Source organism: Erinaceus europaeus, chromosome 2 (assembly GCF_950295315.1).
Source record: "Erinaceus europaeus chromosome 2, mEriEur2.1, whole genome shotgun sequence".
NCBI lineage: Eukaryota > Metazoa > Chordata > Mammalia > Eulipotyphla > Erinaceidae > Erinaceus > Erinaceus europaeus.
The window spans coordinates 139,788,080-139,803,582 of NC_080163.1; the positions used below are offsets into that span (position 1 = coordinate 139,788,080).

The 15,503-nt window shown below is 43.1% G+C and overlaps 1 protein-coding gene across 5 annotated transcripts in view; it reads right to left on the reverse strand.

Annotated features, from left to right (window-relative positions):
* Positions 1-15,503, reverse strand: part of DUS2 (dihydrouridine synthase 2) — a 56,916-nt gene that overhangs the window by 40,990 nt on the left and 423 nt on the right. For 2 of the 5 annotated variants that reach the window (XM_060185244.1, XM_007517708.3), the window contains exons 2-4: positions 11,682-11,755; positions 9,583-9,725; positions 3,630-3,675 (exon numbers count right to left, since the gene is read on the reverse strand). In XM_060185244.1, the coding sequence (XP_060041227.1) occupies positions 3,630-3,675; positions 9,583-9,708 (172 nt within the window). In that variant the 5' untranslated portion in view covers positions 9,709-9,725; positions 11,682-11,755. Of the gene's footprint in view, positions 1-3,629; positions 3,676-9,582; positions 9,726-11,681; positions 11,756-13,290; positions 13,357-14,368; positions 14,421-15,503 lie in introns of those variants that run through there. The other 3 variants (XM_060185243.1, XM_016185843.2, XM_060185247.1) reach the window with 3 other exon arrangements.

The window sequence follows — 15,503 nt, forward strand, 5'->3', positions numbered from 1 at the left end:
TTGTAATAGCCAAAACCTGGAAACAACCCAGGTGTCCAACAACAGAGGAGTGGCTGAGCAAGTTGTGGTATATATACACAATGGAATACTACTCAGCTGTAAAAAATGGTGACTTCACCGTTTTCAGCCGATCTTGGATGGACCTTGAAAAAATCATGTTGAGTGAAATAAGTCAGAAACAGAAGGATGAATATGGGATGATCTCACTCTCAGGCAGAAGTTGAAAAACAAGATCAGAAAAGAAAACACACGTAGAACCTGAAATGGAATTGACGTACTGCACCAAAGTAAAAGACTCTGGGGTGGGTGGGTGGGGAGAATACAGGTCCATGAAGGATGATAAATGACATAGTGGGGGTTGTATTGTTAAATGGGAAACTGGGGAATGTTATGCATGTACAAACTACTGTACTTACTGTTGAATGTAAAACATTAATTCCCCAATAAAGAAATAAATTAAAAAAAATAAAAATAAAAAAACAAAAATATACTTCACTAAACATGGAAAACATATGTACATTATTCCTCTTTGCAATTACTTCTTCAAGTACTACATTTTGTGTGTGTGTGTGTGTATGTGTGTGTGTGTGTGTGTGTGTGTGTGTGTTTTCCTACAGGATTACTGTGGGGCTCGGTGCCTGCACTACAAATTCACTGCTCCTGGTGGCCATTTTTTCCGATTTTATTGAGTAGGACAGAGAGAAATTGAGAGGGAAGGAGAAGACAGAGAGTGAGAAAGAAAGACACCTGCAGACCTGCTTCACTGCTTGTGAATGAACTCCCCTGCAGGTGAGGAGCCAGGAACTCAAACTGGGATCCTCACTCTGGTCCTTGTGCTTTGTACTATGACCACTCAACCTGCTGCACCACCGCCTGACCTCCCCCTCAGTCCATTATGTGGGTGTTTTTTTTCAATGTTTTATTTTATTTTATTTTAACGAGAGAGAGATACAGAGAGAAAGACCAGAGCACTGTTCAGTCCTGGCTTATGATGGTGCTGGGGACTGAACCTGAGACCTCAGAGCCTTAGGCATGAGAATCTCTTTGAATAACTACTATGCTATCTCCCCAATCCCAAAGGAACAATTATATTAATTTCACACAAATTTGAATGCCTATATAACCATTATGCTCTCTCCCCAGCCCCATTATGTGTATTTTTTTTTTTTTTTTTTTTACTCCAGGGTTATCGGTGGAGCCTGGTGCCTATACTATGAATCCGCTGCTCCTGGACGCCATTTTTCCCATTTTTGTTGTCCTTGTTGTTCTTGTTATTGCTACTGTTGTTATTGGATAGGACAGAGAGGAGCGGAAGACAAGGAGGAAAGAAAGACACCCGCAGACCTGCTTCACTGCAGGAAGGGAGCAGGGGGCTGGAACTGGTATCCTTATGCTGGTCCTTGCACTTCGTGCCACGTGCACTTAACCCACTGTGCTACCACCTGGGCCCCCATTATGGGGATTTTTATGCTTTAGGTTATGCAGGTTCATAATATGCAGGTTCATATATTTTCATACAAAAAATATATCTAGAGTCTGGGAGTTGGTGCGGTGGCTAGAATGATAAATGTCAAAGCATGAAGTCCTGAGTTCAATCCCTAGCATCACATGTGCCAGATTCTCTCTCCTCTTCATCATAAGTAAATAATGTTTCTTAAAAGGAAAAATATGGGGAGTCAGATGGTAGTGCAGCGGGTTAAGCACACATGGTGCAAAGCACAAGGACCAGCGTAAGGATCCCGGTTCGAGCCCCCGTCTCCCCACCTCCAGGGGAGTTGCTTCACAAGTGGTGAAGCAGGTCTGCAGGTGTCTATCTTTCTCTCCCCCTCTCATTCTTCCCCTCCTCTCTCCATTTCTCTCCGTCCTATTTAACAACGACAACATCAATAACAACAATAATAACTACAACAATTAAAAAAAACAAGGGCAACAAAAGGGAATACACAAAAAGAAAAAAATATATAAATCTAAAGCAAAAAAACAAATCTGAGTCATAATTTATAAATAAATTAAGCTTCCCACCTGCAGAGGAGTAGCTTCACAGTTGGTGAAGCAGGTCTGCAGGTGTCTATCTTTCTCTCCCTCTATCTTCCCCCTCCTCTCTCCATTTCTCTCTGTCCTATCTAACAATGACATCAATAACAACAACAACAATAAGAAACAAGGGCAACAAAAGGGAAAATAAATAAATACATATTAAAGGTTATTTATTTTATTTATTTATTTTTAGTGAAAGAGGGATACAGAGAGAAAGATACACAGAGAGAGCTACCACAGCACTGCTCAGCTCTGGCTTATGGTGGTGCTGGGGACTGAACCTGGGATTTGGAGACTCAGGCTTGAAAATCTTTTGCATAACCATTATGCTGTCTCCCCAGGCCAAGGGAAAATAAATATTATAAAAAATTTTTTAAAAGAAATTATATTAAGTTTTCATAAACATATACCTTTTCAATATAAATGTGTGTAACTAATTCAAGGAAAGCGGGGTTACGATTTTCATTTTACTACTAAAGGAACTGATTCTAGTAAAGCAGGGATTATGATGTTCACTTTACAGCTACAGAAATAGACAGAGGGGTTGGGTGGTGGTGCACCTGGTTGAACACACATTACAATGCACAAGGACCCAGGTTTGAGCCCCCGGTCCCCACCTGCAGGGGGAAAGCTTTGCCGAATGGTGAAGCAGGGCTGCTGGTATCTCTCTGTCTCTCTCCCTCTGTATCTCCCCCCATTATCTTGATTTCTGGCTGTCTCTACCCAAAAAAATAAAGATGATTTTTTAAAATTTTTAAAAAGAAAGAAAGAAAAGAAATAGACAGAATGGCCCAAAGGCAGAGCAGTAGTTAGAGTACTGGATCTATAAGCATGAAGTTCTGAGTCCAATTCTCTGGCATCTCATATATCAGAGTGACAATTTGGTTCTCTCTCCTTTTTTATCATCATTCAATCAATATTTGTATATTTATGTATTTATATTTATATAAAGAAACTGAGGTAGAGTGGTGATATGTTTTGCCCAAGGTAACTAGGGGAAAAATGTGCTGAAGCCAACTTGATTCCAAGGCCTTAGAATTCTTCTGTGAAATTATACTGTGAAATCTTTGGTGAAAATAGTTGATTTTTAAAATATTTATTTATTTATTCCCTTTTGTTGCCCTTATTGTTTTATTGTTGTACTTATTATTGTTGTTGTTGTTGTTATTGATGTCATTGTTATTGGACAGGACAGAGAGAAACGGAGAGAGGGGAAGACAGAGGGAGAGAAAGATAGACACACCTGCAGACCTGCTTCACTGCCTGTAAAGTGGCTCCCCTGCAGGTGGGGAGCTGGGGGCTCGAACCGGGATCCTTAACCAGTCCTTGTGCTTTGTGCCACGTGCGCTTAACCTGCTGCGCTACGGCCCGACTCATGAAAATAGTTGATTTTTAGGCCAGAAAGCAACACCTGGCTTTTTATCATGGCCTCTAGAGAATAATGAGTGTTTTCAAAGTGGAACAGGATCCACAAAACTACACAACCACACAGGAAGCAACCTGATAGGACACCATCAACCCAGTTACGGTCAGTGGCAGTGCTGCTTGGGTTTGAAAGGCTCATGTGCAATCCCAGACCGAAGGTCACTCACCATTGACAACTCTCTTGCACTGAAGCATCTTAAGATCAATCAGCTCCTGTGGAAGAATCAGAAAGCATTTGTCACTTCTGGATTCCTAGGATCTGGCCCCTGAGGGGAGAATTTTCATGTACCTACAAGGAACTATTTGGACTGGTCTCAGCTCTAGTGCATACCTTCAAACAACCTCCTACCTCATCCCTATGCACTGCATAGACAGTGAGTCACTCCCAGGAAATGGTGAAGGATCTAACTATAGAAATATGGTCCATAAAATTGGGATAAAATGTTTACAAATCACATCTCTGATAAAGGTCTAATGTCTAATATTCAGAATAAATAAGAAATTCTTATCACCAAAATACATAGACAAATAACACATAGACAAATAACTTAAAATAATGAGTGCGGCATACTATGTGGAACATGCTATGTTCAAGCATTTTTTTTTTTTTGCTTTGTTTTGTTTTGTTAAAAACATTCTTCTAGGGGTGGAGGGTAGATAGCATAATGGTTATGCAAACAGACTCTCATGCCTAAGGCTCCAAAGTCTCAGGTTCAATTCCCCCACCACCACCACCATAAGCCAGAGCTGAACAGTGCTCTGATTAAAAAATAAAAATAAAATTTTAAATAATAAAAACATTCTTCTAGGAGCAGGGTAGTGGCATACCTTGTTGAGCGTACATGTTACAGTGCACAAGGACCCGGGTTTGAGCCCCCGTCCCCACCTGCAACGGAAAGGCTTTTCGAGTGGTGAAGCAGGGTTGCAGATGTGTTTCTGTCTCTCTCCCTTCCTATCACCCCCTTTCCTCTTAATTTCTGGCGGTCTCTATCTAATAAATAAATACAGATAAAAATTAAACCTTGAAAAAATTCTTTAGTCAATACAATTTAACCTTGACAAAATCAAATCATAGATTTTCTTTTTTTTTTTTCCTTTTTATTTAATAGGACAGAGAAAACTTGAAAGAGGAAGATAGAAAGGGAGAGAGAAAAACAGATACCTGCAAACCTGCTTCACCTCTTAGTGTAAACTCTTTTATTTTTATTTTTATTTATTTATTTATTTATTATTTATTTATTTCCTTTGTTGCCCTTGTTGTTTTATTGTTGTAGTGATTATTGTTGTTGTCGTTGTTGCATAGGACAGAGAGAAATGGAAAGAGGAGGGGAAGACAGAGAGTAGGAGAGAAAGATAGACACCTGCAGACCTGCTTCATCGCCTGTGAAGCGATTCCCCTGCAGGTGGGGAGCCGGGGCTCGAACCGGGATCCTTAATGCCGGTCCTTGTGCTTTGCGCCACCTGTGCTTAACCCGCTGCGCTACAGCCCGACTCCACCTGCTTCACCTCTTAAGAAGTATCCCCCCTGCAGGCAAGGAGGGGGACTTTGAACTTGGGTCCTTTTGTATGGTAATATATGTGGTGTGTGTGTGTGTGCGCGTGTGCATGTGTGGTGTGTCTGTGTGTGTAGGTAGGTAGCCAGGGCCTTCTGCACCCACAATTTCACTGCCCTTGGCCACTTTTTTTTTTAATTTATTTCTTTATTGGGGAATTAATGTTTTATATTCAATAGTAGGCCACTTTTTCATTCATATAGAGAGACCAAGAGTGGGAGAGCCATAGTACCAGTGCTTCCTGTGGTGCCACAGAACTTCACTGGACTTAAGAACATAAAGTCCTAAGTATGATCTCTGGTATCACATATGATGCTTTGGTTCTCTTTCATAAATAAATAAATAAATTTTTTAAATGAGCACAGGGTAACTCCAGAGTTGTCAAAATGGATGAAGTGTTGGACTCTGAAGCCTGAGATCCTGAATTCGATCCCCTGTACAACAAATGCCAGTGATGCTGTCGCTCTTTCTCTCCCTCCTCTCATCTCTTCCTCCCCTTTACTCTCTCTTATTTTATTTTTTTGATTCCAGGATTATTGCTGGGGCTCAGCACCTGCACCATAAATCCGCTGCTCCTGGACTTTGATTGCCCTTGTTTAATGTTATTGTGGTTATTATTGTTGTTGTTACTGATGTTGTTGTTGGATAGGACAGAGAGAAATGGAGAGAGGAGGGGGAAGATTGAGAGAGGGAAAGAAAGACAGACACCTGCAGCCCTGCTTCACTGCTTGTGAAGTGATTCCCCTGCAGTTGGGGAGCCGGGGGCTCGAAACGGGATCCTTATGCTTGTCCTTGCATTTCACAGCATGTGTGCCTAATCCGTTGTGCTACCACCCAACCCTCTCTCTTTCTTCCTGTGTTACACACACACACACACACACACACACACACACACACACACACTAAGTCAGAGAAAGAGCTCACTAGGTAGGGAGGCTCCTTGGATATGTGCACGGCCCAAGTTTGAGTCATGGCACCACATTTGGGCTGCTGCTCAAATGCTGTTACTGTTTCTCCCTTTCTCACCATGAAGTCCCAGATATGACAAGAAGAAAAAAAGAGAAAGAAAAAAAGAAAGAAAAATGTTATAGTAATGTGTTTTTATCAGAGTACACACAAAAAAAAAAAAAAAAATCAGGGAGGGGACAAAAAAAAAATGGTATCAAGGAACTCCTACAAAACTGTCAGTAGGACAGAACCTATTAAGGGAATCAGACTGTTGCTCCTTGACTTTGGCTAAAATGCTTCATCCTTTCTCCTCCAACTGCTGAGGGCTTTGCTTTACAGGACTTTTAAAGAGGTTCCTGTGCCAGGTTCTATACTTTGTAGTCCTGCAAGGTGGCTGAGGTGGACTCAATAATGCCACAACAGGCCATGTCTTATGAACTCAGTTAAGATTGTCTACTCAGCTGCTGGGGAAATAACTGGTAGAGTAATAGACTCAAATTCCTGAACCTCCCAGTTCAATCCTCAGCACTGCATATGGTGCTCTGGTTTCTCTCTCTCTGCCTCATGTGAAACTCTGTCCTCGCATATAATAAGTAAATACTAAAATAATTAAAAAAAAATTCATCCAGTCAAGTGCATGCCAGCAATACCTGCAGGTCAGCTCTGGGTCCACTAGAGGGCACTAGGCACCAAACTGAACTGCCCAGGGCCTAGGTTTGCTAGGTTTGGGTGAGTGGTCACAAGATCTCCAGAAGACACCTTTTTTTTTTTTTCCTCCAGGGTTATTTCTGGGGCTCCATGCACACCATGAATCCACTGCTCCTGGAGGCTATTTTTCCCCCTTTTGTTGCCCTTTTTTTTTTATCATTGTGTGGTTATTATTATTGTTGTTATTGATGTTGGTGTTGGATGGGGTCACAAGCTGTGAAGCAGGTCTGCAGGTATCATCTATCTTTTTCTCCCCTACCTATCTTCCCTTCCCCTCTCAATTTCTCTATGTCTTAGCAAAAAAAAAAAAAAGGGGGGGGGAGATAACAATGGTTATGCAAACAGACTCTAATGCCTAAGGCTCCAAAGTCGCAGGATCAATCCCCACCCCACACACAACCCAACCAACACACACCATAAACCAGAAATGAGCAGTGCTCTGTTTTTGTTTTTATAAAAAGGGTGGCTCAAGGGTGGGGCAGTAGCGCAGTGGGTTAAGTGCACATGGCTCAAAAGCGCAAGGACTGGTGTAAGGATCCCAGAAAGAGATAACCAAGGTTATAGTGATGCTGGAAATTGAACCTGAAACCTGTGGGTCTCAAGCATACAACTCAAGTGCTCTAACACACTGAACTATCTCCCTGGCCTTCCATTCTTTTTTTTTTTTTTTTTTTTCTTCCGGCGTTAATGCTGGGGTAATTAATGTCACTGTTGTTGGACAGGACAGAGAGAAATGGAAAGAGGAGGGGAGACAAAGAGGGGAAGAGAAAGATAAGATACCTGCAAACCTGCTTCATGAAACAACCCTCCCCTGCAGGTGGGGAGCTGGTTGCTCCAACCGAGATCTTTACTCCAGCCCTTGTACTTTGCGCCTTGTGTGCTTAATCCACTGCACTATCGCCCGACTACCTCCATTCTTATTTTTACTGAAAGATAAGGGAGAGATAGGACATGGAGGATCATTAGAAGAAGCATGTAAATAATGAAGACAATATACCAAAGAAGGGAGAGAGAAGGGGTCTGCCATATATTCTAGGACTTGAAGTGAGTTGTGGAGAGGGCACAAATAAACCAGATGGAGCTGGGACAGCAGGGAATCCTGCACTAATGTGAGTAAATTTTATTAAGTATGGACTACATGAATAAAGAACTAACACATTCTAGTAGGGTACTAGGAGATGGGTGGAGGGGAACCTCATCAGCAAAGGAAGATATTAGTTGTCTTAGTTCTCTGAGATTTGGTCTTTTTTAGGTCCCAGTCCTAGGAGCTGAGTCCATGATTCCTCTCAGTCCCTCATCCCAAATTAAAAAGACTTTCTGGGGGAATAAGTAAGGTGCTGGCCAGGAAAAGGCTAACCCTTTTTATTTTTATAGGTTTTATTTTGTTTATTTCTTGGATAGAGATACAGAAATCGAGAGGGAAGAGGAATATAGATAGGAAGAGAGAGAGACACCTGTTGTTGTTAAAATTCTCTGAGGCTCTTGCCGGGCCGGCTTGGCTTGCTTCACGGTGGTGAACAGTGGATATTGAATAGAGACAGCCAGAAGTTGAGAGGAGGAGGGAAGCTAGAGAGGGAGAGAGACAAAGACACCTGCAGACCTGCTTCACCACTCATAAAGCTTTCCCCCTGCTGGTGGGGACTGGGGGCTTGAACCTTGGTCCTTGCACATTGTACTATGTGCACTCAGTCAGGTGCGTCACCACTTGGCCCACAGTTCATTCCATCATTCTTTTTTTCTTTTTTGCCTCCAGGGTTATTGCCTGCACCATTAATCCACTCCTCCTGGAGACCATTTTTCCCCCTTTTGTTGCCCTTGCTGTTTTTTATGATTGTTGTGGTTATTATTATTGTTGTTGTTGTTGTTGCTGCTGCTGTCACTGGATAGGACAGAGAGAAATCGAGAGAGAAGGGGAGACAGAGAGGGGGAGAGAAAGATTGTGAAGCGACCGATTGTGAAGCGACTCCCCTGCAGGTGGGGAGCCGGGGGCTCGAACCAGGATCCTTCAGCCAGTCCTTGCGCTTCATGCCACATGCGCTTAACCCGCTGTGCTACCGCCCAACTCCCCATTCCATCATTCTTAATGCTTCTCCTGGTACAGATACTTCCCCTGGTGCAAATAATTCTATGTCATGACACAGACTCAAATCTGGATTCTCATGCATAGTAAAGTGTACACTCTACAGTGCGAGCTATCTCTCAGCCTTAGATCCTCCCTTTGTTTAAAAAAAATATTAATCTGGGGGCCAGACGGTAGCACAACGGGTTAAGCACACAAGGTGCAAAGTGCAAGGGCTGGAGTAAGGATCCCGGTTAGAGTCCCTAGCTCCCCACCTGCAGGGGAGAGTCGCTTAACCAGTGGTGAATCAAGTCTGCAGGTGTCTATCTTTCTCTCCCCCTCTCTGTTTTCCCCTCCTTCTCCATTTCTCTCTGTCCTATCCAACAATGACAGTAATAACTACAACAATAATAACTACAACAACGATAAAAAACAAGGGCAACAAAAGGGAAATAATAGCCTTCAGGAACAGTGAACTCGTGGTGCAGGCACCGAGCCCCAGCAATAACCCTGGAGGCAAAAAGAAAAAAAAATATTTATGTTTGATAGGAGAGAGAAAATTTGACAGTGAAGGGGGAGATAGAGAAGGAGAAAGACTGCAGCACTCCTAGACTACACATGAAATATCTTCCCTGCAGGAGGGGACAAGGGTATTAAACAAAGGACCTTGTGAATGATAACTTGTGGACTCAACCAACTGTACCACCACCTGGTGCCAGAACCTTCCTTTCTGATTCCCACTTTAGACTTTTGGCCAACTGCTACTCCTTCCTTTCTACCTTACCTTGTAGACCTCTAGAAGTTTCTGTTCAACCATAGGAAAACTCCCCAAGAAAATCAACAGTCCCTCACCTCACAGTACACAATATCTGCTCCATAGTCCAGGGCCAGCAGTCGCATTGGGAGAGTCCCTACACGAACCATCGGGGCTAAGATAAGTTTGTTGTGGTAGCACAATGAGAGCCTGTTCACAATCATTCTGCCTCATCTACAGCCTAAAGAAAGAGAAATAAGTGTTAGAAATTCAACCAGAGAAAATGTCTTCTGTTAACCAGGTTAGGTGTTCCTTCCCCTCCTTTTCTTTGATCATGAAAATAACATCTATTCACCCAACAAACATTAAGTAACTGGGACCAGGTGGCGGCGCACCTAGTTGAGTGCACATGTTACAGTGCTCAAGGACCCGGATTCAAGGCCCCAGTCCCCACCTACAGAGAGAAAGCTTTGCAAGTGGTGAAGCTGGGCTGCAGGTGTCTCTTTCTCTCTACCTCTCTATCTCCCCTACCCTCTCGATTCCTGGCTGTCTCTATCCAATAAATAAAGATAATTTAAAAAAATTTAGGGAGTAGGGCGTTAAGTCGGGTTAAGCGCAGGTGGTGCAAAGCGCAAGGACCGGCATAAGGATCCCGGTTCAAGCCCCCAGCTCCCCACCTGTAAGGGAGTCGCTTCACAGGCAGTGAAGCAGGTCTACAGGTGTCTGTCTTTCTCTCCCCCTCTCTGTCTTCCCCTCCTCTCTCCATTTCTCTCTGTCCTATCCAGCAGCAACGACATCAATAATAACTAAAACAATAAAACAACAAGGACAAACAACAAAAAGGGAATAAATAAATAAAACTTAAAAAATAAAATAAAACATAAAAATTTTTTTTTTAAGTAATTAACTAGTCTCTGCCAATCACTGGATCTGTCTTAGAATACATTTCCAGGGGCTTCTATAATTGTTTTCCCACTGAACATGGGCACTGACAGGTCGATCTATACTCCCAGCCTGTCTTTCTCTTTCCCTCCTCTTTCTCTTTTCGGAGGTGGGGCTCTAGGGAATCGGGGCTCCAGGACACACTGGTGGCATTGTCTGTCCAGGGAAGTCTGGTTGGCATCATGGTAGCATCTAGAACCTGGTGGCTGAAAGAAGAGTTAACATATAAAGCCAAACAAACTGTTGACTAATCATGAACCTAAAGGCTGGAATAATGCAGATGAAGATTTGGGAGGTCTCCGTTTTGTAAATAGCTAGTACACCTATTTTAGTTATATTCCAAAGGGCCCGTGACTATACTAGTTTGTTGTTTTTTTTCCCCTGAGCCTGAAACCTGATATATAGGTGGATCCAAGTTATTGTCTGGGGAGTTGATGTCATGGCTGGAAAAAGGACCAGAAAGCTGGATCAGGGAAGAAAGTAGCTCCCAAATATGGGGAAGGTGTATAAATACTGTTGACTGTAAACCCCATCGATTTGATCTGATCTGGGGCCCATATTCAGCTTAGGAACCTATGACAACTGCATCCCTATAGATCTGAGCTCACATTCTGTGGTCATGAGTAGGAACATTCCAAGCTGCCCCAATATCAGGACCGATCTTCCTCAGGTGGAGCATAAAGTATGTTGTCCAGCCTCCCTTCGGAGGATGGAACATTCTCTACTGTTGTTGATCCAAGTTGAGGGCAAGGTCCTAAGGTCTTATGGAGGCGCACAAAGGGGTCTATTGTGTTGTTCCTGATAGAGATGACTGGTAACATTGGGGAGACGGATTTATTCGAGGTCTATGCCCATCATGTCTGTTTGGGAATCTCAGGACTCCCTGACTAGGGCCCTAGCTGATGGGGCAGCCTGATAGTGACTAAAGAGTCATTATTAAAGTATGCCAGTCTTTTTCCCTTATTCAGCTTTTGCAATCCTTACTTTGATAAGGTTAGCTTTAGAGTGAGTGAGGGGAGTGTAATAGGAAGTAGGTGAGGAGGGTATTTAAGTCTAAGTAGACACTATTTCATTATGAAGTTTATATTGACTCACTGTAGACTATTGTGTACTTTTGCTTTCAGGTGCATATTTTGCCCTAATCTATGGATACATGTGAACAGGGACCTGGTCTATCGTAAGACTTTAAGGGCCAAAAAAAATGAGAGACCAGTCACTAAACACTTTCCCAGCTCAAAAGATTGCAAATACATACCTATGTATTATTTTCTGATATTTCCTTCAGTGTAGCCTTTAAAGCTTGGTGCAGAGCAATTTGTTGCTTTATATCTGAAAGGGGAGAAAAAAAAAAAGAGGCACATTTAAGTGGATAAAACCGTCAGGCAAGATGGTTAAGGAACAAAAAGCCCTGAACTCTGCGAAGAATCAAAAAATCAGAGAGCTAGAGAGCCAACAGGTGGCTCACCCAGTAGAATGTACATGTTACCATGTGAGTAGACCAGGTTTCAAGTCCCAGTTCACTACATGGGAGTGTCTGAAGGGTGGAAGATTTATAAGCAGTGGGCTAGTGCTGTGGATTTTTCTCTCCCTCTCTTTCTCTCTCCCCTCCCATCCGCCTGTCTCTTTTCTTAAAATTTTTTATATTTATTTATTTTCCCTTTTGTTGCCCTTGTTGTTTAACATTGTTGTGGTTATTGATGTCATTGTTGTTGAATAGGACAGAGAGAAATGGAGGGGGGGGAGAAAGGGGGAGATAAACACAGACACCTGCAGACCTGCTTCACTGCTTGTGATGCGACTCCCCTGCAGGTGGGGAGCCTGGGGCTCCAACCAGTATCCTTATGCCAGTCCTTGCGTTTGGCGCTACCTGCGCTTAATCCACTGCACCACCCCCAGACTCCCTTTTTTCTTTTTAAAATATTTATTTATTCCCTTTTTTTGCCCTTGTAGTTATTATTGATGTTGTTATTGCTGTTGTTTTTGTTGGATAGGACAGAGAGAAATGGAGAGAGGAGGGGAAGACAGAGATGGGGAGAAAAAGATAGACACCTGCAGACCTGCTTCACGGCTTGTGAAGCGACTTCCCTGCAGCTAGGGAGCCAGGGGCTCGAACTGGGATCCATACGCCAGTTCTTGCGCTTTGCACCACCTGCACTTAACCCACTGCGCTGCTGCCGAGCTCCCCACGTCTGCCTGTCTCTTACCCTCTATCTAGTAAAAAAGAAGAAGCGGGTAGGCACTGAGCCCCAGCAATAACCCTGTTAAAACAACAACAATCAGCAACAGTATTCCCATTGGTGGAGCAAGGGATTGAATCCACAGGATCTATCACATCCAAGTCTGTGTACATTATCTCCCTGGTACTATAGCAATATATATATATATATATATATATATATATATATATATATATATATATATATATATATATGATAGAGACAGCCAGAAATCAAGAAGGAAAGGGATGGAAGAGAAACACCTGCAGCCCTGCTTCACTGCTCGCAAAGCTTTCCCCCTGCAGGTGGGGACCAGGGGTTTGAACCCAGGTCCTTGTGCATTGTGAAATGTGCGCTCAACCAGGTGCACCACCACCCAGGCCCCTATAGCAGTTCTTTACATCAAATTTAGAACCTGCCCATGAGTCACCCAGAACTCCCAGTTCTGCTTCCTAGAATAATATGTGACACAGCACACCTCATCTCTTCGTATATTATTCAAATATATGAAGGCCATTTTGCTCTTCATAAGCTTCTCTAGCTCTGCCCTTTGAACCACTCACTCTTGTGTTTCTCACTTTCAGGTTGTGTCTACTACAGATTCTGGGGATGGGACAGGCCAGCTCTAGCTTTGTCAAATATGCTTACCTTTAGAGTAAAAGTAGTCATGTCACGGGGGGGGGGGTAGGGTGCGCTTGAGTAGCAGTGGTACACCTAGTTAAACATATGTACCAAGAATAAGGATCTGTGTTAGAGCCCACTGCTCCCCACCTGCAGGGAGGGCGTCTCACAAGTGGTAAAGCAGGTCTACAGGTGTCCTTCCTCTCCCCCCCCTCCCAAGTTTTCTCCTCCTATTCAATAAAATGGAAAAAAAAATGGCCTCCAGGAGCAGTGGATTTCTAGTGCTGGCACTGGGCCCCAGTGATAACCCTCAATGCAGAAATGAAAAATAAAAGTAGTCATGTCAGGAGTAGGGCGGTGGCACAGCAGGTTAAGCACAGGTGGCACAAAGCACAAGAACCCTGATTCCAGCCCCCAGCTCCCCACCAGCAGGGGGGTCGCTTCACAGGCGGTGAAGCAGGTCTGCAGGTGTCTATCTTTCTTTCCCCCTGTCTTTCCTTCCTCTCTCCATTTCTCTCTGTCTTATCCAACAATGACATCAACAACAACAACAATAATAACTACAACAATAAAACAAGGGCAACAAAAGGGAATCAATAAATAAATATTAAAAAAAAGTAGTCACGTCAGCTCTCAACATTTATGGAGGGTTTCTCAACAGGGCATGATGAGAAAAAGAAAAAAAAAGAGAGAAAGAAAAAAAACAACTGTTGGGATTGGCTATCCACTACATTGTAAAGGGATCTACCCAATAGAGACAGTAGAACCTTATTAGATATGACAACTAAAAAAGGTTTTCAGCCAGTCCAATGAATGTGTGTGTGTGTGTGTGTGTGTGTTATGGGGTGCGGGTAGGGGGTATGTGTGTGCGGTGGTGGTAGGGAAAATGCACCTTAAGTATAGGTGCATCCACTATTCTGTTAAGACTAATCACATGATGCCATTATTCAAACTCTCACCTGCACTAAAATAACATAACTCCAAAAACTATACTTTTGTATCAAAACATTATTTGAAATTGAGAAGTATTTATTATTTTAATGGGATTTGAAGAAACAAAAACACTTTCTTCAAATATTAAGACACATCCAAGTGTTTAACATACATTTACCCTGGGGGGCCACGCAGCACAGCGGGTTAAGTGCACATGACGCAAAGCACAAGGAAGGGAGTAAAGATCCCCGTTTTAGCCCTGGCTCCCCATCTGCAGGGGGGTTTGCTTCACAAGCGGTGAAGCAGGTCTGCAGGTGTCTATCTTTCTCTCCCCTTCTGTCTTCCTGTCCTCTCTCGATTTCTCTCTGTCCTATCCAACAATGACAATATAATAAATACAACAACAAAGGCAACAAAAAAATGGCCTCCAGGAGCAGTGGATTCGTAGTGCAGACACCAAGTCCCAATGATAACCCTGGAGGCAAAAAAAAAAAGTGTATATATATATATATATATTTACCTTACTTCCTTAACCCCAAAATAGGAATCACAGAAAATAATTGCTACCTCCTTTCCACGTGTTCAAGAACTATAAATAATGTGGGCTCTTTCGTATGCTGAACATCTGAATTCAAGTAAAATAGTCTGCCTGAGGGTGGGGGTGGATAGCATAATGGTTATGCAAAGAGACTCTCATGCCTTAGGCTCCAAAGTTCCAGGTTCAATCGTCCACACCACCGTAAGCCAGCGCTGAGCAGTGCTCTGGTAAAAAATAATAAAATAAATTATCCTGCCTGACTTAGGCTATGTGTGACAACAGCATATGCACTTCACAGTACATAGCAATTTAGATTCCTAAGTGGGAAAGCAATGGAAGTGCGCGGCAGAGCAATTCTACAATCCCTAGAAGTCGGGGGAGGTGACTGAACAGTGGAGGGTGAACCTCAGTGGAGTTGAATCCAAGGGAGGATAAACAACTGATGAAATTGAAGGGAAGACAACCGGGAGGTTGCACCGTGGGCAGAGAGCCTGACTTGCAAGTACGAGCTCCCGTGCTATGTAGATCCCTGGCGTTGTATAGGACAGAGTGATGCTCTAGTTCTCCCCCTCGCTTAGCCTCTTTCTCTCGTTAATAAATAAGTAAATGGAGCGGAGACAACTCCACTTGAGATATACCTTCCTTGAAGACCTTAACTCGGACTTCATATGGAGAATAAATGGAATGCCGCCAGCTTACCCTCTGGGCTCTGAGCTATGTGGGGACAGAGTGTTTGAGAATAAATCTCGGGCTCTTGACCAGTGTCTCT